The sequence below is a fragment of the Erythrolamprus reginae genome, chromosome 3, assembly GCF_031021105.1.
Source record: "Erythrolamprus reginae isolate rEryReg1 chromosome 3, rEryReg1.hap1, whole genome shotgun sequence".
In the NCBI taxonomy this organism is placed as follows: Eukaryota; Metazoa; Chordata; class Lepidosauria; order Squamata; family Dipsadidae; genus Erythrolamprus; species Erythrolamprus reginae.
The window spans coordinates 16,064,975-16,091,256 of record NC_091952.1 but is presented as its reverse complement, the minus strand read 5'-3'; the positions used below and the strand labels follow the sequence as shown (position 1 = coordinate 16,091,256).

The 26,282-nt window shown below is 44.0% G+C and overlaps 1 protein-coding gene across 1 annotated transcript in view; it reads left to right on the top strand.

Moving 5' to 3' along the window:
- The window catches only part of PHACTR3 (phosphatase and actin regulator 3), a 339,793-nt gene that overhangs the window by 180,113 nt on the left and 133,398 nt on the right, over window positions 1-26,282 (top strand). The window contains exons 5-7 of the mRNA XM_070744525.1: window positions 9,493-9,699; window positions 15,256-15,523; window positions 17,345-17,592. Coding sequence (XP_070600626.1) covers window positions 9,493-9,699; window positions 15,256-15,523; window positions 17,345-17,592 — 723 coding nt within the window. The remainder of the gene's footprint in view (window positions 1-9,492; window positions 9,700-15,255; window positions 15,524-17,344; window positions 17,593-26,282) is intronic.

Here is a 26,282-nt window from a genome sequence, read left to right as displayed (position 1 = left end):
ACTGACAAATTTATTAATATGATAGAGGTATCATTTCTTATATTAGATAGAGTTATGTAACTCTATCCAATATAAGAAATTAGATAGAGTTATGTAACTATGTATGTTATTGATATTTTCTTTTAAAGGTATATGCATTGATAAATGTATGGATGTGGAGTTAAAAATAAAAAAAATGGAGGGAAAAAACCCAAGAAGTTTCATCAGTTATTATTATTATTATTATTATTATTATTATTATTATTATTATTATTATTTATTAGATCTGTATGCCCCCCCCTCTCCGAAGACTCGGGGCGGCTCACAACACTAATACAAAAACAATATAACAGTGAGACAAATCTAATATTAAAATAAAACATATCTAAAACCCCAACAATTTAAAAACCATACAACACATACACACCAAACATAAAATATAAAAGCCTGGGGGAGGATGTCTCAGTTCCCCCATGCCTGGCGATAAAGGTGGGTCTTGAGTAATTTGCGAAAGACAGGGAGGGTGGGGGCCATTCTAATCTCTGGGGGGAGTTGATTCCAGAGGGCCAGGGCCACCACAGAGAAGGCTCTTCCCCTGGGCCCCGCCAAACGACATTGTTTGGTCGACGGGACCTGGAGAAGGCCAACTCTGTGGGACCTTATCGGCCGCTGGGATTCATGCTGTAGAAGGTGGTTCCAGATGTATTCTGGTCCAATGCCATGTAGGGCTTTAAAGGTCATTACCAACACTTTGAATTGTGACCGGAAACCGATTGGCAGTCAGTGCAGGCCACGGAGTGTTGCAGAAACGTGGGTGAATCTAGGGAGCCCCACGATGGCCCTCGCAGCCGCATTCTGCGCGATCTGAAGTTTCCGAACACTTTTCAAGGGTAGCCCCATGTAGAGAGCGTTGCAGTAATCGAACCTCGAGGTGATGAGGACATGAGTGACTGTAAGCAATGACTTTTCTTTATCCAAGAAGAAGCTTGATCAGTTGTCTTCTTCCTTCTTCCTCAAAAAACCATTCAGCTATGGGGGTTGACATGATATAGCCGCCCCGAGTCTGCGGAGAGGGGCGGCATACAAATCTAAATAATAAATAAATAATAAATATAGAAATAAACCGGAGATCAGTGAAAGAATTTAAGGACCTGAAGGGAAACATGAATTTGGCAACACAGTTCTGTGTGAGATGTGATTAAAAAGTTCCTGAGGATGCTGGCAATCATTACAACAGAGGAACAATAAGTGATTTTATAAAGTAGAGCCATAAGAAGGGCTGACAATTGGTCAGTATGCCTCTAACAGCTGTGCATTTTGACACACGAAGCCATATATTTTCCCTTCACAAATAATGCATGTGATTTCACTGTACGTTGCTCCAATATAGATACATTTAGATATGCTCAGAGTAGATACAGCATGATTAAATATAAAATATTCATATATAGAGTGAATCGGGGTGTATTGCAACAAAAGCTAGTTTTCATAAAACTGTGCATCTTATGCTTTCTCAGAAAATGGGAAAAATATTAGTATCAATGCACACATCTTACTAAAAAGGATTCTGAAAAATGGTGAGTAGCAAATAGCTTTTGTAATAGCCCTATAATATCCACACAATGAGAAATGTGAAGAAAAACCTTAAAACATCTGTTCCCTTTATTTGCTGCCCTCTAGTGGCTAAGCTGAAAAGCATCTGAATTGCTTCAATACAATACAGTGATCCCTCGATTTTTGCGATCTCGTGCTTTGCGAAACGCTATATCGCGATTTTTCCACCCGATGACGTCACTCTCTTCCTTCCTTTCTCATCTTTCTCTCTCTCTCTCTTTCTCTATCTTGCTTCTTCCTCTCTCACACTCTCTTCCTCCCTCTCTCATCTCTTTCTTTCCTTCTCTCTCTTTCTCTATCTCTCCCCCTCTTGCTGGCGGGCGGCGGGCGGCGGGCAGGCGGGCGGGCGCATCAGCGAGGAGCCGGGGTTTCCCCTTTGCGTGGGCGGCGGGGAAACCCCGATCTTTGTCTTCTCGCTGCTGCTGCAGGCAGGCAGGCGGCAGACAAGCGGCGGGCGGACAAGCGAGGCGGCGGACAAGCGGCGGGCGGACAAGCGGCGGGCAGGCAAGCGGCGGACAAGCGGCGGGCGGACAAGCGGCGGGCAGGCAAGCGGCGGACAAGCGGCGGGCGGACAAGCGGCGGGCGCGGCAGCAGCGAGGAGCCGAAGATCGGGGTTTCCCCTTTGCGTGGGCGGTGGGGAAACCCGGATCTTCGGCTCCTCGCTGCTGCAGCGCTGCCGAGCAGATCAGCTGCTGGGCGGCGGAAGGAACCTTCCCTGGGTCTTCCCAGGTGCGGAAGTAAAAACACCATCTGCGCATGCGCGGCCATGGAAAAAAGGGCGCGCATGCGCAGATGGTGTTTTTACTTCCGCACCACTATATTGCGAAAAATTGAGTATCGCGAGGGGTCTTGGAACGTAACCCTCGCGATACTCGAGGGATCACTGTAGTGCATTCTTTGTTTTAATTTTATCATATTGTGTTCAGGACAGTCCAACTCATTTCCTGAACATTAACTATCATGGATTATTTATCCACTCAGTAGATCTTTGAAGGCTATCTGATTTCAGAAAGACTCTGGGTGGCTTATAAGATATAAAATTTAAATCTCTCTCCCTCTCTTTCATTGGGATTTTTCCTAGGCAGAAAATAAATGAAAAACACAAACTAGAATGCAAGAAATTTTATTAAGAAATTAAAACTTCAGAAAGTGCATTTGAAAATCAAGCAATTGTAAATTAACATATTCTCCTTTCTGATTTACATACAGTCATACATATACACAAGCAATTCTGAAGACAAATATAAATCTTTTTGAACTTTCTGAAAGGCCTTTTTGGGGACAGTTCATTCTGGAAATTTTCTATCTAAATGGAATGGAATGGAATGGAATAGAATAGAATATTGGCCAAGTATGATTAGGCACACAAGAAATTTGTCTCTGGTGCATACGCTTTCAATATACATTCAAGCAACAAAGTGATAAATCATAAGATACAGTAATAAACCAATCAATTGCATCAATAATACATAAATCATCCAATCATTTGATTTGTTGGGACTTAGACTGTTCTCCCATGATTAGAATTATGTAGTTAGACAACCAATTGAATATTTTTTGACTGGTTGAATAAATTTAAGAGGAATTATGGGGCAGGGCTGAAGTGGTAGTACCAAAATGATAGTACTTCTTTTATTTTAAACGATAGCTTCTTTTAAAAACAAGGGAGTTAGAATCATGTGTGAATTTTCTTCCCATGAAATTCTCTTTCTTTCTCTCTCTCTCTCTCTCTCTCTCCATACACACACACAAACATACACACATTTTTGTTGTTGTTGAGTCACATGGTATATTGAAGGAGCATCACACTTCCTTTTCACATATAACCCTTCCCTGGTACCAGCTGATACAGGAGATGAGCCTTTAGCCTAGAGGCTAAGGCCACTGCTCTTACAAGTCAGAGCCCCAGGTTCAAATCCCAGTAAGGGTGTGACTACCTGAAGAAGGCAAAATAAGCCCGCAATAGATCTATAGTAGTCTCCCTTCCTTTTCATTATCAGCAAAAATATGTTATACACACAAATTCACACACACACACACACACAGAGACAGAGAGCCTTCTAGTGGCCAGAAGTGAATATAACCACTTGCTTAATTTTTTTTAGATTTCTCATTCCAACATTAGCAATAACAATAGCACTTAGACTTATATACTACTTCATAGTGCTTTTACAGCTCCCTCTAAGCAATTTTACAGAGTCAGCATCTTGCTTCCAACAATTTGGGTCCTCATCTTACCCACCTCGGAATGATGGAAGGATGAGTCAACCTTGAACCAGTAAGATTTGAACTGCCAAACTGCAGCTAGCTTAAGCGGCTTGCAGCATTGCACTCTAACCACTGTGCCACCTCAACTCTTTATATATATATATATAAAGAAGCCTCTGTGAGGCCTCTCTAGGAATCTCCTGGGAGGAAACAGGTCCGGAAAAGGCAGAGAGAAGCCTCCATGGGCCTCTCTAGGAATCTCCTGGGAGGAAACAGGTCCGGAAAAGGCAGGGAGAAGCCTCCGTGGGCCTCTCTAGGAATCTCCTGGGAGGAAACAGGTCCGGAAAAGGCAGGGAGAAGCCTCCATGGGCCTCTCTAGGAATCTCCTGGGAGGAAACAGGTCCGGAAAAGGCAGGGAGAAGCCTCCGTGGGCCTCTCTAGGAATCTCCTGGGAGGAAACAGGGCCTCCACTTTCCCTGTGGTTTCTCCAATCGCATGCATTATTTGCTTTTACATTGATTCCTATTGGAAAAATTGCTTCTTCTTACAAACTTTTCTACTTAAGAACCTGGTCACGGAACGAATTAAGTTCGTAAGTTGAGGTATCACTGTATTTCTGTTTTAGGGTTGCCAATGGATCCCTGCTCTTTTGTTTCTGTACTATTTCTACTGGGGTCAGTAGGTTTTTTTTAATCCCAAATTTGTGTGCATTCTTCATACAGTTGTCCTTTCTAACATTTCTCTTAATGGACTAGGACAAAGCAAATCCAAAACACCATTAGCACTTTCTGTGTGTCTTGTAGATCCATTTTCATTGATTAAATGAATAAGTTAAGATGCCAGGGCCATGTGCCACTGTTAATGCTCCTTTTCCCCAGTCCACTGACTATAGTTGCTTTTTGGCAAGAAAGGTTCAGTTATTTTGAGGTGAGAAATACAAGGAAGTTGTGCCAGGTGTCCTCAGAGAGAGGCCTTGATAAAATTTTCTGAACAACAGCTCCTAAAATATAACTCTAGCCTTGATTTACTTTGTACCAACATTTTGTGTCCTTGGGGCCCTACAAATGTTAAATGTAATTGCTAAACGATCAATGTCCTTCCAACCCAAAACAGTCATTGAAATCATTTCAAGATCTTATGCTTGGAAAAGAAACACAAGAATATGTACCTCATACTCCACCAATATTAATGCTTCTCTTCCATTCTGTTGTCTCCAGAAACACTTGAGAATTCCCCCAGAATTATCCTATCTCTCCAATCATTGTAGGTATTTTAAATTCTGCCTGGTCACACATTCTCTTTATTAGATAGTGTTATGTTCTAGCAATGAGCCCCCCCCCACCCCAGGAATCAAATGCAGACCAACAAGTGTAGATAATAAAATGTTTACTATGTATATGTTTACTATGTACACTTCCTCCCTTTTCCAACACTTCAAAACTACAGGACATGAAATTGATTTTGACAGTACTAAATTAATTTCCAAAACAGAACACTACAGCAAAAGAATAATCATGGAAGCCATCGAGATAGAAAAACATCCCCAAAATATGAACAAGCGTGATACCTCCCGCCTACCAGACATCTGGAAACCAGCCCTCATTAACAAACGTATCCCAGCCATAGAAACTGAAACCAGACTCAGAACACACATTGCAAAACAACCAAGTAGCCTGCAAGCTCCAACTACTCAGGATATCACCCCTAATCTACAATCATTAACTAATCAGCATACCTCAGTTAAATCAACGATCCCAGGTGTTACCCCACTGACTCACCAGGAAGTTTCTACACAGCAGGCAATTGCTGAGCCATCAAACCACACCCAGCCACAAGTATTTATAGAAGGAAGGCAGCTCAGGTCTCACTATGTTGGCCCTAGAACAAGGACAGAAGCAGCAGCCTGAAGATGACGAGTGGGACCTCGTCGAAATGTCGCTAGAAATTTCTGAATCCTACACGGGAAGAAACCTGAATATACCAAGACCGTCATACCTGTACCCGTGAAAATATACGAAAACACACACACACATATATATATGCATGTTTACATATATACATGTTTACATACATATATACATGTTTTTGCTGAATTTGAAAATTAAGAGAGCCATCAGCTAACCCTACCCTCATTGGGACTTGAACTTGCAACCTTTGCCTTGTAAGGCAGAGAATTACCTCTAGGGTACAGTATCCAATCTCTTCAGGTCTGTACCAGGGAAGGGTTACATATTTTTGTGTCGAATCACCATGGTATATTGAAGTTCCTTTTTTGCCTCTCGGCCCAACCCAGGGCCATTTCCAAGGCAGTTAATTTATTCATAGCCGACAAACTATATTCTGTATGTGTCACATGTTTTTGCTAAATTTGAAAATTAAGGAAGACTAGGATAGATCTATTTTGGCCTTATTTTGGCCTCATCAGCTAGCCATACCCTCACTGGGACTTGAACTTGCAACCTTTGCCTTGTAAGGCAGAGAATTAACCTCTAGGCTACAGTATCCAATCCCATACACACACACACACACACACACACACACACACACACACACAGTGAGACCTGAGCTGTCTTCCCTCTATAAATACTGGTGGGTAGGTGTGGTTTGATGGCTCAGCAGCTGCCTCCTGTGTTGAAACTTCTCACATGTTTTTTGCTTGAAATGTTTGAAATGGCCCTGGGTTGGGCCTAGAGGCAAAAAGGAGCTGTGACGTTCCTTCATATATATATGTTTTTTATGTCAGATCACCCTGGTATATTGAAGGAACGTCACAGCTCCTTTTTGCCTCTAAGCCCAACCCAGGGCCATTTCAAACATTTCAAGCAAAAAACGTGTGAGAAGTTTCAACACAGCAGGCAGCTGCTGAGCCATCAAACTACACCCACCCACCAGTGTTTATAGAGGGAAGGCAGCTCAGGTCTCCCTGTGTTCACCCTAGAACAAGGATAGAAGCACAAGCCTGAAAGTAAAAGTATTTATTTATTTATTTGTTTGTTTGTTTGTTTGTTTATTTATTTAATTAGACTTCTATGCAACCCAATACCTTGGTACTTAAGTATCTAAAAGTCTTTTGCCAAAATCAGTAGGGAGAGTTCTACCAGTTGGCAAGAGTCTCAGAAAAAAAGATAACACAAATAATAATTGTTTTATATATTGTATTTTTTATTGAAATGTTGTAAGCCACCCCGAGTCCACAGAGAGGGGCAGCACATAAGTCCAATAAATGAATGAATGAATGAATGAATGAATAAATAAATAAATAAATACCCAGCTGGAATTAATCAAAAGCAAAGCTGCACAGGAATAATCTTGAAGCTTAGAGTTCTACTTAAAGCCAAAATGTTCTTTCAAACGCAAGACAGTGATCACAAAACTAGAAGCCAGAATAATCCATTGTTCTCAGCACTGGGCTCTGTGGCTCTGCTCACTCTTAAATACCCTCAGGGTGTGGCCCAATAGCCCCCAGCACTACTCCTGAGTGACTCTCCTCTTAGCCAACTGTTCATGTCTTCTAAATGCCCTTCGAACCCTGGCATCCTCTTCCCCTGAGTCACTCAGCACAGGAAATGCAAAGTCATTCCTTACAGGACGTGCTGAAGGCCCTGGTTGTTCTGCCCCTGACCCTTCATCTACTTCACTGTCCATATCAGGTGCCAGGAATACAGGACGCCTGTGCTGCGCCTCCACAGTCTCTGCGGCCTCAGAGTCCATGATTATTTGTGCAGGATGTGAGCGAAACATAACAGATAGACTTGAACTTCCTTCTTTCCTGGGTAAAGTACACTGGTCTTCAAAAGATTCCAGTGAAACCTGACTGTTTTTTCCTCTATGAAATCCAAACCTATCCATGTTTGCTCAGATAAAATTCATTTCATTTCACGTTGGCTTCATCAAAAAAAAAAAAAATTCCATTCAGTTCAGATACATATAATTGTTCAATCCTTTATCATTTTATTTAAACTAATGAAATTCTGTCATCTCCAAGAGAAACCGTGAGCTTTGAATGGAACAGTTAATGACACTTTCTTTTCTATTGTATTGTTCTTATAATTAGGACTACACAATTTTTAAAAATGTGTCATTTTTTTTCTTATGATAATAGATCCACTCTTTTCACTATATATAAAGAGAATGTTCAATCTCTCATGTTTGAATAAGGGCAGTTAATCAGCATCTTTTCAGCATTTAAGAGCAATAGTCGTTTGTAGTTTTATATTGTCTTTTAAGTATCACATTTTAGATGTTTAGGAGGGGTAAGGTTTAGTTAAAACGTTAGATAGGATTTCTGCATTTAAATAATGCCATCATTAACTTTCTCTCAGGAACTCAACTTTTGAGGCATATATTGTGTTATCTTCTTACACTCAGGAGCAATTCTGGTTGTAGTAAAATTAATACAGAGTCTGCTGTCCCCTAACATTTGCTATCACTGGGATCCATATTTTTCCAAACAGAAGAGCTGGCCCTAAAGCCCTCCACACATTCTACAAAGCATTTGGACACATTTTGGTTGCCACAATGTTAAAAAAGGATGTTGAGACTGTGGTGATCACCAACCATAAGTCTGGCACCAATTCTCCCAACATAGCTTTAAGCTGATTGGCAGGAAGTTCAGAGGGACACCCCTACTGTAAAGGCCTAATTGGTCAGTTTGTAAAAATATGTTCCAAGGCACCAGAATAGAAGCTTTAGTTCCTAACACCATGAAAAAATTGTCTTTTCCCATGGTCTTAGGCAACCCTGTAAAATGGTCATTTGACACCCCTCCCCAAGGGGTCCCAACCCCCAGGTTGAGAACCACTGCTCTAGAAAGAGTGCAGAGAAGAGCAACGAAGTTGACCAGGGGATTGGAGGCTAAAACATATGAAGAACAGTTGCAGAAACTGGGTATGTCTAGCTTAATGAAAAGAAGGAATAGGGGAGGCAGGATAGCAGTGTTTCAATATCTCAGGTGTTGCCACAAAGAAGAAGGAGTCAAGCTATTCTCCAAAGCACCTGAGGGTAGGACATGAAGCAATGGGTGGAAACTAAACAAGGAAAGAAGCAGCTTAGAACTAAACAGAAATTTCCTGACAGTTAGAACAATTAATCCATAGAACAATTTGCCTCCAGAAGTTGTGGGTGCTCCAACACTAGAAGTTTTTAAGAAGATGTTGGATAACCATTTGTCTGAAGTGGTGTAGCGTCTCCTGCCCAAGCAGGGGGTTGGACTAGAAGACCTCCAAGGTCCCTTCCAACTCTGTTATTTCTATTTCTATTTTCCAGAAAAGTGGAAGGAGGAAGATTTATCTATCTATCTATCTATCTATCTATCTATCTATCTATCTATCTATCTATCTATCCATCCATCCATCCATCCATCCATCCATTTATTTATTTATTAGATTTGTATGCCACCCCTCTCCGTAGACTGGATACTGGAGATCTTTTGTGGTGTAAATAAGCCCTCTCAGCTCTACCCTTTTCCTTTAAGAGAGAGTTGTGCGGTAAAGCTACGGATCATTTTTATCTTCAATCCAGGCTGCCTGGTTCCTGGAATGGTCTTTTGGCCATAGGTGGACACAATGAGTTCCTTGTTGCATGCTACACCACCACGCCTATATTCCCTTCTCTCTGTTTCTTGCCCTTCCCTTTGTGTTGCTGTCATGGTGTATTTCATGTCCCATTGCCTCTGTTCCTGTCTCCTCTCAGCCAAGAAGACTCCTGCATCCACAGATGAACGGGAAAATGCCAGCCTGCCAACCTCTGAAGAGACCCCACAAGCCTTACTACTTTTGGGATCCATCGAGTCCCCCCAGAAACAGATGGAAAGGAACACAGCCCAGGTCCCTAACCCTCCTTCCTCACTTCCAGTTCCACCGCCTAAGATTGCACCCAAAGTCTCGAAGATTGTACCAGGTGAATCTCATTCAGCCAAAGGGAGATATGAGTTTTATTAGAAGGAAAGCTGATCAGCCATAGTGTCATGAAGATGGGCGAGGACCATACATATGGTCCAGCAATGGGCTGCTGCCTCTACAGTGGGGGTAGTAAGTTTATGCACTATTTATTGAATACTTAATAGTTTTTTTTATTGTCCTTCTTTCTCTAGTACCTTAGTATGATCCTTAATTATTTTTAAAATAGGAAATACAGTAATTAAATAGTATGTTTTTACCCATAAACGCTTTTAATCATTTTAATCATTATCCAGAACTGAACTTTTTATAGCAATTAAAGAAAATTGAGCTACTTGCCTAATCTGTTATCATACTGAACCTTGTGGGTTCAGTACAAAACCTTGAAATGTTACTGTGCTCCTCAAAAAATAATGCTGTCTATCATTTGTCCTTTTCGTGGCTACTCAAATAATGTGACTTAATCAACTGAAAAAGAGTCCAAGCACCTGTTTGAAATCTTATCTTGGTCGGTAAGCCACTCCCACTCAGTCACATGACCTTTAAGCCATCCCTGGCTGCATGATTGTCAAGCCACTCCCAGCTAGTCACATGGATGGCAAGCCACTCCTACCTGGTCACATGACATGAAGCCACATCCACAAAATAAGCCATGGCCACAGTGTGGCAGTAAAAATTTTGGTACCCCATCGTTGATATGGTCCATGAGAAGCATAGTCTAGCAGTGGGCTGCTCTTGGATCAGACCGGTTCTTAGAACTGGCAGTGCTGGTGGCGGGAGGTTCCACCCACCCATCCAGGAGACTCCACCCATCCTCCTGGTATGCTTCTGTGCAAGCATGTGCATGAACTGGTGGCAAAATTATTTACAACCTACCACTGGAGTAGTCCCCTAGTTTATGCTCTCAGCATACATTTTATTTTATGTACGCTGAGAGCATATGCACCAAGACAAATTCCTTGTGTTTCTAATCACACTTGGCCAATAAAAATTGTATTCTATTCTATTCTATTCTATTCTATTCTATTCTAAAGAAACTGCTAGTTTCTATGTAGTGTGTGAAGGGTACCTTATAATGAACATTGCTCACATGTCTGTAGTGCTATTGGTTCTGGTGGTATCTTTTACCACAGCAATTCTACCTCCTGTTTTATTGCCGACAGAGGCAGGTAGTGCAGTTTCCTCGGACGAAGAAGAATGTGGGAGTGATTTGGAAGAGGGGGGCTTGGCACACAGCCCAGGAAGCCAATCTCCATTATCTTCGGTCGATTTGGATGCGGAAGTCTTGGCTATGACTTCAGCAACCGAGTTGTCGAAGCGTGGAACTCATTACCTGACTCAGTAGTGTCAACCCCTAACCCCCAACATTTTTCCCTTAGACGATCCACGATTGACCTCTCCAGGTTCCTTAGAGGTCAGTAAGGGGCGTGCATAAGTGCACCAGTGTGCCTTCCGTCCCCTGTCCAATTATTATTATTATTATTATTATTATTATTATTATTATTATTTATTAGATTTGTATGCCGCCCCTCTCCGCAGACTCGGGGCGGCTCACAACAATAACAAGAACAATGTAAAAAACAAATCTAATAATTTAAAAGACACTAAAAACCCCATTATTAAAAGCAAACATACACACAAACATTCCATGTATAAACTGTATAGGCCCGGGGGAGATGTGTCAATTCCCCCAGGCCTGACAGCAGAGATGGGTCTTAAGAACTTTACGAAAGGCAAAGAGGGTGGGGGCAGTTCTAATCTCCGGGGGGAGCTGGTTCCAGAGGGTCGGGGCCGCCACAGAGAAGGCTCTTCTCCTGGGTCCTGCCAAACGACATTGTTTAGTCGACGGGACCCGGAGAAGGCCAACTCTGTGGGACCTAACCGGTCGCTGGGATTCGTGCGGCAGAAGGCGGTCCCGGAGGTATTCTGGTCCGATGCCATGAAGGGCTTTATAGGTCATAACCAACACTTTGAATTGCGCCCAGAAATCGATCGGCAACCAATGCAGAGTGTTGGTGTGACATGGGCATATCTTGGAAAGCCCATGATTGCTCTCGCAGCTGCATTCTGCACGATCTGAAGTTTCCGAACACTTTTCAAAGGTAGCCCCATGTCTCTCCTTATCTCATTTATCTTTTCTTCCTTTCAAATTTGTTCACCTATACTTTTATATCTTTTCTTCTATTCGTTTCTTTAGTTATATTACTACATATCTATTCTCTTCAAATAAATGGACTAAATAAAAAAATAAATAAAAATTAAATAAATAAACCACTGTTTTAAGGGGTATTGAATTAAATATCCTGTGAAATAAACTACCTAATAAGCCCTGAGCCTGCAGCTCTAGCGTACATGAAATGCTTTCGGTTTCACTCGTATGGTAATACACAGCCCTCTACCTTCAATCAGAATCCATATTTATGAAGACATCCATCACGGCGCATATTTTAGAAATGATATTGGGGTTATGCCAATACACCTCCAAAGTAAATAACAGTAAGAATTCACATAGCAGGGGCTGCACAGATCTCTGTTGGAGGTTTAACTTCAATGACAGCTTGAGCAAAGCAGCCCCCTCAAATTTGCTTCGTGATACAATTCAGGGTCCTCATTTCTAGGAGTAAATGAAGAATTTCTCTCCCGTAGTGTTACAGGTGTTGGGAGAAGCACCACCTGCAAACTGAGAGGGTGGTTTGGCTGCCTGCATGACAAAGATTTGATGAACAGTTATTCCTGCCATCGGTCGGCCAGCTGTACTTCCTGGGGACACAAGTGTCTAGAGGAGAGTAAAAAAAGGGGTGGTGGTGCAGGAAGGCAGCTGCAATCATATGACTGAAGCCCCTCCCTGCTTTTATTGCATGTGAAATGTACAAAGAGAGGACTGGGCCTTTGCATAATTGCTGTCAGGTCCAAAGAACCAAGAATGACATAGGGAGTGACTTCTGAATACCATATTTTTTTTGGAGTATAAGATGCACCTTTACCTCCCCCCCCCCAAAGAGGCTGAAAATTTGGGTATGACATATACAGTGATCCCTCGATTATCACGAGGGTTCCGTTCCAAGACCCCTCGCGATAATCGATTTTTCGCGATGTAGGGTTGCGGAAGTAAAAACACCATCTGCGCATGCGCGCCCTTTTTTTCATGGCCGCGCATGCGCAGATGGTGGAGTTTGCGTGGGCGGCAGGGAAGACCCAGGGAAGGTTCCTTCGGCCGCCCAGCAGCTGATCTGCTCGGCAGCGTAGCAGCAGCGAGCAGACGAAGATCGGGGTTTCCCCGCTGCCCACGCAAAGGGGAAACCCCGATCTTCGTCTTCTCGCTGCTGCTGCGCTGCCGAGCAGATCAGCTGCTGGGCGGCCGAAGGAACCTTCCCTGGGTCTTCCTCACTGATGCCCCCGCTCGCCCACCCGCCCGCCGCCCGCCCGCCGCCCGCCCGCCGCCCGCCGCCCGCCAGCAAGAGGGGGAGAGATAGAGAAAGAGAGAGAAGGAAAGAAAGAGATGAGAGAGGGAGGAAGAGAGTGTGAGAGAGGAAGAAGCAAGATAGAGAAAGAGAGAGAGAAAGAAAGATGACAAAGGAAGGAAGAGAGTGACGTCATTGGGTGGGAAAAATCGCGATATAGCGTTTCGCGAAGAACGAGATCGTGAAAATCGAGGGATCACTGTACTCTGAATGTAGCTTTTCTGTACTGGTCCTTAGTTTGCTTCACCTTGAGAAGCTTCCTATTGTTGACCTCCATCAACGCTGACTCTTTGCTCTCCTTCACATATTATTATTATTATTATTATTATTATTATTATTATTATTATTATTATTATTATTATGTCAGTACAACACAGCAAACGAGATCCCTATGCTGGATTTCGTATTTCATCACCAGTTGGGCACTTCCCAAGCACCTAGGACTGCGTGATGTAGCGGCGAATTATGTTTGCCAATCCCAGTAATGCAGCCTTTTGCAATTGACAGGTGACTTAAGGGTGGAGCGCCCACCTCACAATCAGAAGACTATGAGTTCGATCCTAGGTAGAGCAGAATATATCTGCTGAGCATAACTCCTCATTGGCGACAGGAAGGGCATCAGGCCAGTAAGCACTCTGGTAATTCTATTCAGTTACCCAGACTCCATCCTGCGAGGGATTATGGGAGATGATAATACTATGTGAATTGCTAGGGAGGGTCTGCACTTGCTTCTTCCTACCCACCAGAGATTCCAAGCTCTGGCCTTTCTTTGCCTTCAGTGAAATAACCCTCCCTCCTTTAAAAAAAGAAAGAAAGCTGCCCTCCCAATAGAAAAGGAGTGCAAGGACCTTTCTGAGATTTGCCCTTGTTGAAGTAGCATTTTGCAGAAGCTAGCCCACCCAGATAACCAGAACAGCTAACCAGCTTGCCTCAGACCAGGATATCAGGAATCTTTGTCTTGAAGATAATTGAAGACACGTACGGCAGAGTTTCTTAGGAAAATATTTACTTATTTCGTAGCAAACCTACACTAACTATACTGTAGCTATCTCTCTAGCAGTTACTATACAAAATACTCACAATTCTACTATTCTCAGTTACCTGCCACATACCTCCCAGAGACCAATAAGAGCACACAGATTTGGCCTCCTCCATGTCCAGTTGACTAAACAATGTAGGTTGACGGGACCACGTGGGAGGTCCTTCTCTGCGGCTGCCCCAGATCTATGGCACCAACTACCCCCCGATGTCTGTACTGCTCCCACCCTACTGGCCTTCCGCAAGGTGCTAGCTTTGCCGGCAGGCCTGGGGGCCATGAATTGTCCATCTTTCATGGCCAAATTTTATTTTATGAATGGTGTGACTGGTTTTTATATAAATGGGTTTTATTGGGGTTAGTTTTTTAGAGATTATATTCGACTTCTTTTTATTGTTGTATCTTTTTGTATTGTATTATATTATGTTGTAAGCCGCCCTGAGCCCTTCGGGATTGGGTGGCATAGAAGTCGAATGAATGAATGAATGAATCAATGAATGAATGAATCAATGAATGAATCAATGAATAAAACAAACAAACAAACAAACAAACAACAACAAGTCTTCAGCCACCAGAAGCCACACTGGCATAGAAGTTGAATGAATGAATGAATGAATGAATGAATGAATGAATGAATGAATGAATCAATGAATCAATGAATGAATCAATGAATAAATAAATAAAACAAACAAACAAACAAACAACTACAAGTCTTCAACCACCACAAGTCACACTAATTTACAAGCCACAATACCTTCAATCCAAGCCACAAGCCACACCTATACAAAGGTGCATTAAGTATATATACTTTTGTCAGCCAATCAGATTACATTACAATCTGCATAATCGCCATGACTAAGCAGTTTTACATGGTTGAAGTCATTACAGTTCTGCTCTCTGCAATTTGGAGTATTGCCTCAGGTAGGCCCCTACCCTGACAGCCCTTAGGAAGGAGTCAGCTAAAGAACAGCAGCACAGGTGTCTTTTCCCTGTGGTAGAATGAATGGAAACCTGCCGTTTGCATCCCACCCCGAATGACCTTTTCTGATTTTCTTTCCAGTTGCAGGAAGTGAAGCCGATGAGACAGCCTTGAAATCCCCCCCATCCACTATCTTGAAAAATTACGTCATTGTTGGCTCCTCCCAACACTCAGGACAAGCTCTTCCCTTCCAGTCCTCAGGACCGAAAGTCTCCGACCCCCACCTCAGAGGGCAGCACTCGACACCAACTGGATCCCCTCACCTGGCTGCTGTCCACCTACCTTTACCTCCGAGTCGAGTCATCGAGGAGCTTCACAGAGCCTTGGCCACGAAACATCGGCAGGATAGGTAAACACTCGCCATACTCCATGAAGGGAGCCTCCTAAGCAGGGGTCCCTACACAGCTTGCATTTTGTATTCTGATTCTTTTTGCCAATTTGTGTAAGACAGAGCATTTGTTGGTTGAGTGTTTGGTTCCCCCATTGGTTTTGTCAGAAGCCAGCTGGGATGGAGACAAATATATGAAAATGTGAGCAGATGTTTGTGTGAACAGAACAGAACAGGCAGAAACAGAACAGAACAGAACAGAACAGACAGTATAGTACAGTACAGTACAGTACAGTACAGAACAGAACAGAACAGAACAGAACAGACATAACAGAACAGACATAACAGAACAGACATAACAGACAGACCAGAACAGAACAGAACAGACAGAACAGGACAGGACAGGACAGAAATCTTTATTGGCCAAATGGGATTGGACACACAAGGAATTTGTCTTTGGTGTCTATGCTCCAAAGTGTGGCTGAAGGTACACACTGATGGGTAAACCAGGAAAGAAAATACAGTGCTACCTCTACCTAAGAATGCCTCTACTTACAAACTTTTCTTGATAAGAACCAATTGTTCAAGATTTTTTTTGCCTCTTCTCAAGAACCATTTTCTACTTACTAACCCGAGCCTCCAAAACTGAAAATGGAAAAAGCAGGGAGAAGCATCCGTGGGGCCTCTCTAGGAATCTCTGGGAGGCAACAGGGATGGAAAAGGCGGGGAGAAGCCTCCATGGGGCCTCTCTAGAAATCTCCTGGAAGGAAACAGGGCCTCCACCCTCTCTGTGGTTTCCCCAATTGCATGCATTGTTTGCTTTTACATTCATTCCTGTGAGAAAAATTGCTTCTTCTTAAGGGTTTTTAAATTGTTTTAATCAATTGGATTTGTACTGTTTTATTGTTGTGAGCCACTCCGGGTCTTCAGAGAGGGGCCGCATACAAATCTAATAAATAAGAATAATAAAAAATAAGTACATGTAGTCCTCAACTACAACTGTAGACCACAGTGAAGCCCAAAATTTATGTTGCTAAGTGAGCTTTGCCCCATGTTAACAATCTTTCTTGGCACGGTCGCTAAGTGAATCACCACAGTTGATCAGTCAGTAACAGGTTTGTTAAGTGAAGCTTCTTCACTGTCTTTGCTTGACAGAAGGCAGCAAAAGGTGAATCATGACCTTGGGACACAGCAACAGTCATAAATGTCTTTGGAGTCTTTGGAGAGGGGCGGCATACAATCTAATAAATAAATAAATAAATAAAAATAAATATGAACCAGTTGCCAAACATTTAAATTTTGATCACACGATTACGGGGATGCCACAATTGTTTCAACTGTGAAAAACAACCACAGGCCACTTTTTTCAGTGCCCTTGTAACTTTGAACAGTCACTAAACAAACTGTTGTATGTCGAGGACTCCCTGCCTATATCAGAAAAAAATTCAGACGCAATCCTGGAAAAATGCTTAGGTGACTAACTCATATTTAGTGATAGTGTACTTTCTTTACATTTTTGATGTGTGCGTGTGTGTGTGTGTTTGTTATTTTCCATAAAGTGATAAATGATTAGAATAGGGCTGTTTCATTTTAATTAAGGTATACATTAGAGACACACATGTTCTTTGCAAAGGTCAGCCTGGCAGGCCGTGTTAGCATATTTCAAATCCATCACTGTCATCTCGTACCTTCATCCTGTGGTAGATATTCAGAGCTCAGCTTGAAGGCTGAAATCTCCTGCCACCTACGCCACAGCTCCCTTGCCTGGGAGCTTGGGAGAACATGTTGCAAGCATTGATCCTTGGTCTGAAACTCCGGTGTTGCTTGTGTTTTTGTCTCCAGCTTTCATGGAAGAGAAAACAAAGCGTCTCCCAAAAAACGAATGGAGATCCGTTTGTCCAGAACATCCAGCACGGAACACAGCAAAGAGAAGGACGGGTCCTTGAGCTACAACAGCGATCCAGAAAACAAATGGAATTCTGTTAAGGAGTCAGATGAGAACAAAGAAAACCTGATCATGGACTCTGAAATCAAGGATGATTCTGTTTTCTACGAGGACGAAGAGGTTTTGAATGATTCCATAATTTCTGGTAAGAAAAACCCATTTATGGACCTTATATTAAGCCTTCCATCCTTCCGAGGTCAGTAAAATGAAGGCCCAGATTGTTGGGGGCAAGATGCTGACTCTGTAAACCCCTTAGGGCAGTAAAACCATTATGAAGCGGTATATAAGTCTAAGTTTCTATTCTATTCTATTCTATTCTAGTCTAGTCTAGTGTAGTCTAGTCTAGTCTACTCTAGTCTAGTGTAGTCTAGTGTAGTCTAGTCTAGTCTACTCTAGTTTAGTCTAGTCTAGTCTAGTCTACTCTAGTTTAGTCTAGTCTAGTCTAGTCTACTCTAGTCTAGTCTAGTCTAGTCTACTCTAGTTTAGTCTAATCTACTCTAGTTTAGTCTAGTCTAGTCTAGTCCATTGATATGGAGGTGCAGTGGTTAAAATGCATTGTTGCCAGCAGTTCGATCCTGATTGTCCCAAGGATGACTCACCCTTCCATTTTGAGGTGGGTAAAATGAGGACCCAGATTGTTGGAGGGAATGTATTGTTGGAGGCAATGGATTGTGGATTCTGTAAACTGCTTAGAGAGGGCTGTACATCATTGTGAAGTGGTACATAAATCTAATCGCTAAATTGCTAAATAAATAAAAACCTATCCTGAAAGACTGGTCCATGAGGATGTCTCCTTGTGTTAGGTTTTCCGAGCTTGGTTGTTTTTCCTACTGTTTTGTTACTAGAAATATGAACCATGTTCAGAGAACATCAAGAGATTAATAGCTGTGAGCTACATTCAGAAAGATCTGCCATGCATACATTGTTGTTCATTCCTGAAGGTCATTGTCCCATGGGTGCTGCTGTCCAGTCCTGAATCCTTGTTCTCCCAGTTTTTCTTTGAAGTTTTATTTTGTTGGGTTCCATTTCCTGTGCCATCTCTATTCCCCCCCCCCCCCTCCAGTTTGGCACACCTGGCTCTTTCTTACTTTCATTCCAGACTTTCTTCCTCCTGGACAATAGTTACATTTTGTTCTTTAGATTATATAAATTACCATAGTGATAGTCCTTGAAGGATGAAATAGTCTCTTTCTTTTGTGCTCTGTATTAGTTCTGGGTAGAACACAACACTTGATTTCCTTCTCTTCTGTCTTCTTATGTTTTGCTGCCCTCCTTTGGATTCGCCTTTGAACTGCATCTCCGAGAAGCAATTTTAAATTCACTCCATGGCTAGTAGACATTCGTTCAAATGTCTATTTTATTATTTTATTTTATTTTATTTTATTTTATTTTATTTTATTTTATTTTTTTATTTTATTTTATTTTATTATTTTATTTTATTTTATTTTATTTTATTTTATTTTATTTTATTTTATTTTATTTTATTTTATTTTATTTTATTTTATTTTATTTTATTTTATTTTATTTTATTTATTTTATTATTTTATTTTATTTTATTTATTTTATTTTATTTTATTTTATTTTATTATTATTTTTTATTATTTTTTATTTTATTTTATTTTATTTTATTTTTATTATTTTTTTATTTTTTTATTTTTTTATTTTATTTTATTATTTTATTTTATTTTATTTTACTTTACTTTACTTTACCTTACCTTACCTTACCTTATCTTATCTTATCTTATTTTATTATTTGTCAAACATGTATAGGAATTGTAGTTTGCATAAACATAACATAAGTAAGAAGTGATTATTTAAAAAAAAGGACAGTAGGACAGGGACGGTAGGCACAATGGTGCGTTTATGCACACCCCTTACAGACTTCTTAAAAATGGGGAGAGATCGACTGTAGACCATCTAAGGTTAATTTTTTTGGGGTTTGTGGAAGAAACCACAGAGTCAGGTAGTGCATTCCAGGCATTGTTGCTGAAGTCATATTTTATGAACTACAGTTAGATCAGATCGGAGGCGACGTAGTTGTAAATTGTCTAATCTCAGTTATTTCAAGTCTGGTGGAATAAAGTATTCTTTTGTGAGGAGCGGAGGAGTCATAACCCTCTTTTTGTCATCTCCTTTGCAACCTGAGGATGTAGCAAAGGTTTAAATAATCTATCCAGTCACCGGGAAAGTGTCTGGAGCAATGCAAAACACCACATTCAAATGCTCCTACAATTACATTGAAAGCAATATACAGTAATACCTCGTATTACGAACTTAATTGGTTCCAGGACAAGGTTCGTAAGGTGAAAAGTTCGTAAGATGAAACAATGTTACCCATAGGAATCAATGGAAAAGCCAATAACGCGTGCAAGCCCATTAGGAAAATCCAAAACATTAAGGCTTTTTTTTTAAAAAAAGCTGCCGGCGAACGGAGTGGGGGGAGTGACAGCGAGAGGTGGCAAGAGGTGGCAGTCCCAACGAAGCAAGGCGAAAAGAGCCTCTCTTGAGCTCCATGGGTCTTTCCCTCCCATTTGCCCACCCCGTTCTGCTCATTTTCCCCACACCTTTCTCCTCTCTTGATCTCCATGAGTCCCTCCCGTTTTCGCCCACCCTGTCCTGCTCATTTTCCCCACACCTTTCTCCTCTCTTGAGCTCCATGAGTCCCTCCCGTTTTTGCCCACCCTGTCCTGCTTATTTTCCCCACACCTTTCTCCTCTCTTGAGCTCCATGGGTCCCTCATGTTTTTGCCCACACTGTCCTGCTCATTTTCTCCACACCTTTCTCCTCTCTTGATCTCCATGGGTCCCTCCTGTTTTTGCCCACACTGTCCTGCTCATTTTCCCCACACCTTTCTCCTCTCTTGAGCTCCATGGGTCCCTCCCGTTTTTGCCCACACTGTCCTGCTCATTTTCCCCACACCTTTCTCCTCTTTTGATCTCCATGGGTCCCTCCCATTTTTGCCCACCCTGTCCTGATCATTTTCCCCACACATTTCTCCTCTCTTGAGCTCCATGGGTCCCTCCCATTTTGCCCACGCTGTCCTGATCATTTTCCCCACACCTTTCTCCTCTCTTGAGCTCCATGAGTCTTTTCTTCCCATTTTTTCCCACCCTGTCCTGCTCATCTCCCCCACACCTTTCTCCTTCCTTGAGCTCCATGAGTCTTTTCTTCCCATTTTTCCCACCCCACTCTCCTCATCTCCCCCACACCTTTCTCCTCCCTTGAGCTCCATGAATCTTTTCTTCCCATTTTTCCCACCCCACTCTGCACATTTTCCCCACACCTTTCTCCTCTCTTGAGCTCCATGGGTCCCTCATGTTTTTGCCCACACTGTCCTGCTCATTTTCCCCATACCTTTCTCCTCTCTTGATCTCCATGGGTCCCTCCCATTTTTGCCCACCCTGTCCTGATCATTTTACCCACAGCTTTCTCCTCTCTTGAGCTCCACGGGTCCCTCCCATTTTTGCCCACCCTGTCCTGATCATTTTCCCCACACCTTTCTCCTCTCTTGAGCTCCATGAGTCTTTTCTTCCCGTTTTTCCCACCCTGTCCTGCTCATCTCCCCCACACCTTTCTCCTCTCTTTAGCTCCATGAGTCTTTTCTTCCCATTTTTTCCCACCCCACTCTCCTCATCTCCCCCACACCTTTCTCCTCCTTTGAGCTCCATGAGTCTTTTCTTCCCATTTTTTCCCACCCCACTCTCCTCATCTCCCCCACACCTTTCTCCTCCCTTGAGCTCCATGAGTCTTTTCTTCTCATTTTTTCCCACCCCACTCTGCACATTTTCTCCACACCTTTCTCCTCTCTTGATCTCCATGGGTCCCTCCTGTTTTTGCCCACACTGTCCTGCTCATTTTCCCCATACCTTTCTCCTCTCTTGATCTCCATGGGTCCCTCCCATTTTTTCCCACCCTGTCCTGATCATTTTCCCCACACCTTTCTCCTCTCTTGAGCTCCATGGGTCCCTCCCATTTTTGCCCACCCTGTCCTGATCATTTTCCCCACACCTTTCTCCTCTCTTGAGCTCCATGAGTCTTTTCTTCCCGTTTTTCCCACCCTGTCCTGCTCATCTCCCCCACACCTTTCTCCTCTCTTGAGCTCCATGAGTCTTTTCTTCCCATTTTTCCCCACCCCGCTCTCCTCATCTCCCCCACACCTTTCTCCCCCCTTGAGCTCCATGAGTCTTTTCTTCCCATTTTTTCCCACCCCACTCTCCTCATCTCCCCCACACCTTTCTCCTCTCTTGAGCTCCATGAGTCTTTTCTTCCCATTTTTTCCCACCCCGCTCTCCTCATCTCCCCCACACCTTTCTCCTCCCTTGAGCTCCATGAGTCTTTTCTTCCCATTTTTTCCCACCCCACTCTCCTCATCTCCCCCACACCTTTCTCCTCCCTTGAGCTCCATGAGTCTTTTCTTCTCATTTTTTCCCACCCCACTCTGCACATTTTCCCCACACCTTTCTCCTCTCTTGAGCTCCATGGGTCCCTCATGTTTTTCCCACACTGTCCTGCTCATTTTCCCCACACCTTTCTCCTCTCTTGATCTCCATGGGTCCCTCCTGTTTTTGCCCACACTGTCCTGCTCATTTTCCCCACACCTTTCTCCTCTCTTGAGCTCCATGGGTCCCTCCCATTTTTTCCCACCCTGTCCTGATCATTTTCCCCACACCTTTCTCCTCTCTTGAGCTCCATGGGTCCCTCCCATTTTTGCCGACCCTGTCCTGATCATTTTCCCCACACCTTTCTCCTCTCTTGAGCTCCATGAGTCTTTTCTTCCCATTTTTTCCCACCCTGTCCTGCTCATCTCCCCCACACCTTTCTCCTCTCTTGAGCTCCATGAGTCTTTTCTTCCCATTTTTTCCCACCCCGCTCTCCTCATCTCCCCCACACCTTTCTCCTCCCTTGAGCTCCATGAGTCTTTTCTTCCCATTTTTTCCCACCCCACTCTCCTCATCTCCCCCACACCTTTCTCCTCCCTTGAGCTCCATGAGTCTTTTCTTCTCATTTTTTCCCACCCCACTCTGCACATTTTCCCCACACCTTTCTCCTCTCTTGAGCTCCATGGGTCCCTCCTGTTTTTGCCCACACTGTCCTGCTCATTTTCCCCACACCTTTCTCCTCTCTTGATCTCCATGGGTCCCTCCTGTTTTTGCCCACACTGTCCTGCTCATTTTCCCCATACCTTTCTCCTCTCTTGATCTCCATGGGTCCCTCCTGTTTTTCCCACACTGTCCTGCTCATTTTCCCCACACCTTTCTCCTCTCTTGATCTCCATGGGTCCCTCCTGTTTTTGCCCACACTGTCCTGCTCATTTTCCCCACACCTTTCTCCTCTCTTGATCTCCATGGGTCCCTCCTGTTTTTGCCCACACTGTCCTGCTCATTTTCCCCATACCTTTCTCCTCTCTTGATCTCCATGGGTCCCTCCCGTTTTTGCCCACCCTGTCCTGATCATTTTACCCACAGCTTTCTCCTCTCTTGAGCTCCACGGGTCCCTCCCATTTTTGCCCACCCTGTCCTGATCATTTTCCCCACACCTTTCTCCTCTCTTGAGCTCCATGAGTCTTTTCTTCCCGTTTTTCCCACCCTGTCCTGCTCATCTCCCCCACACCTTTCTCCTCTCTTGAGCTCCATGAGTCTTTTCTTCCCATTTTTTCCCACCCCACTCCCCTCATCTCCCCCACACCTTTCTCCTCCTTTGAGCTCCATGAGTCTTTTCTTCCCATTTTTTCCCACCCCACTCTCCTCATCTCCCCCACACCTTTCTCCTCCCTTGAGCTCCATGAGTCTTTTCTTCTCATTTTTTCCCACCCCACTCTGCACATTTTCCCCACACCTTTCTCCTCTCTTGAGCTCCATGGGTCCCTCATGTTTTTGCCCACACTGTCCTGCTCATTTTCCCCACACCTTTCTCCTCTCTTGATCTCCATGGGTCCCTCCTGTTTTTGCCCACACTGTCCTGCTCATTTTCCCCATACCTTTCTCCTCTCTTGATCTCCATGGGTCCCTCCCATTTTTTCCCACCCTGTCCTGATCATTTTCCCCACACCTTTCTCCTCTCTTGAGCTCCATGGGTCCCTCCCATTTTTGCCCACCCTGTCCTGATCATTTTCCCCACACCTTTCTCCTCTCTTGAGCTCCATGAGTCTTTTCTTCCCGTTTTTCCCACCCTGTCCTGCTCATCTCCCCCACACCTTTCTCCTCTCTTGAGCTCCATGAGTCTTTTCTTCCCATTTTTCCCCACCCCGCTCTCCTCATCTCCCCCACACCTTTCTCCTCCCTTGAGCTCCATGAGTCTTTTCTTCCCATTTTTCCCACCCCACTCTCCTCATCTCCCCCACACCTTTCTCCTCTCTTGAGCTCCATGAGTCTTTTCTTCCCATTTTTTCCCACCCCGCTCTCCTCATCTCCCCCACACCTTTCTCCTCCCTTGAGCTCCATGAGTCTTTTCTTCCCATTTTTTCCCACCCCACTCTCCTCATCTCCCCCACACCTTTCTCCTCCCTTGAGCTCCATGAGTCTTTTCTTCTCATTTTTTCCCACCCCACTCTGCACATTTTCCCCACACCTTTCTCCTCTCTTGAGCTCCATGGGTCCCTCATGTTTTTCCCACACTGTCCTGCTCATTTTCCCCACACCTTTCTCCTCTCTTGATCTCCATGGGTCCCTCCTGGTTTTGCCCACACTGTCCTGCTCATTTTCCCAACACCTTTCTCCTCTCTTGAGCTCCATGGGTCCCTCCCATTTTTTCCCACCCTGTCCTGATCATTTTCCCCACACCTTTCTCCTCTCTTGAGCTCCATGGGTCCCTCCCATTTTTTCCCACCCCGCTCTCCTCATCTCCCCCACACCTTTCTCCTCTCTTGAGCTCCATGGGTCCCTCCCATTTTTGCCCACCCTGTCCTGATCATTTTCCCCACACCTTTCTCCTCTCTTGAGCTCCATGAGTCTTTTCTTCCCATTTTTTCCCACCCTGTCCTGCTCATCTCCCCCACACCTTTCTCCTCTCTTGAGCTCCATGAGTCTTTTCTTCCCATTTTTCCCACCCCGCTCTCCTCATCTCCCCCACACCTTTCTCCTCCCTTGAGCTCCATGAGTCTTTTCTTCCCATTTTTTCCCACCCCACTCTCCTCATCTCCCCCACACCTTTCTCCTCCCTTGAGCTCCATGAGTCTTTTCTTCTCATTTTTTCCCACCCCACTCTGCACATTTTCCCCACACCTTTCTCCTCTCTTGAGCTCCATGGGTCCCTCATGTTTTTTCCCACACTGTCCTGCTCATTTTCCCCACACCTTTCTCCTCTCTTGATCTCCATGGGTCCCTCCTGTTTTTGCCCACACTGTCCTGCTCATTTTCCCCACACCTTTCTCCTCTCTTGAGCTCCATGGGTCCCTCCCGTTTTTGCCCACACTGTCCTGCTCATTTTCCCCACACCTTTCTCCTCTCTTGATCTCCATGGGTCCCTCCCGTTTTTTCCCACCCTGTCCTGATCATTTTCCCCACACCTTTCTCCTCTCTTGAGCTCCATGAGTCTTTTCTTCCCATTTTTTCCCACCCCACTCTCCTCATCTCCCCCACACCTTTCTCCTCCTTTGAGCTCCATGAGTCTTTTCTTCCCATTTTTCCCACCCCACTCTCCTCATCTCCCTCACACCTTTCTCCTCCCTTGAGCTCCATGAGTCTTTTCTTCTCATTTTTTCCCATCCCACTCTGCACATTTTCCCCACACCTTTCGCCTCTCTTGAGCTCCATGGGTCCCTCATGTTTTTGCCCACACTGTCCTGCTCATTTTCCCCACACCTTTCTCCTCTCTTGATCTCCATGGGTCCCTCCCGTTTTTGCCCACACTGTCCTGCTCATTTTCCCCACACCTTTCTCCTCTTTTGATCTCCATGGGTCCCTCCCATTTTTGCCCACCCTGTCCTGATCATTTTCCCCACACCTTTCTCCACTCTTGAGCTCCATGAGTCTTTTCTTCCCGTTTTTTCCCACCCTGTCCTGCTCATCTCCCCCACACCTTTCTCCTCTCTTGAGCTCCATGAGTCTTTTCTTCCCATTTTTTCCCACCCCACTCTGCACATTTTCCCCACACCTTTCTCCTCTCTTGAGCTCCATGGGTCCCTCATGTTTTTGCCCACACTGTCCTGCTCATTTTCCCCACACCTTTCTCCTCTCTTGAGCTCCATGGGTCCCTCCTGTTTTTTCCAACACTGTCCTGCTCATCTCCCCCACACCTTTCTCCCCTCTTGAGCTCCATGAGTCTTTTCTTCCCATTTTTTCCCACCCCACTCTCCTCATCTCCCCCACACCTTTCTCCTCCCTTGAGCTCCATGAGTATTTTCTTCCTGTTTTTGTCCCCCCCTACTCTGCCCGTTTTTTTGATCCTGGGATTCCCCTCCTGGGATTTCCCTACAGCATCGCTTTTTTGCGGAAGTCAGGAGGTGGGGTTTCCCATGGAGGGGAGCCTCAGGGGATCCCAGGATCGCAAAAACTTGGCACTTGGCTTGCAACGAAAGTCTGGAGGCGGGGCATCCCAGCGGCGGCGGCAGGTTCGTAAGGTGAAAAAAGTTTGTAAGAAGAGGCAAAAAATTCCGAACCCTGGGTTCGTATCTCGAAAAGTTCGTATGACGAGGGGTTCGTATCACGAGGTACCACTGTACAGTTAATTTTGTCTTCTTCCTCTGGTTATTATCCAGGTGATTGTCATAGCGATTTGTGTTGTAATGTTCACCCACCAGGAGACTTAAATTCTTATTCCTTCAATGATCTTGAAGTTTCTGTCTTTAGAAACAAATTCATCATCACACGTGCAGGCATCATTCTGAATGGTGCTCTT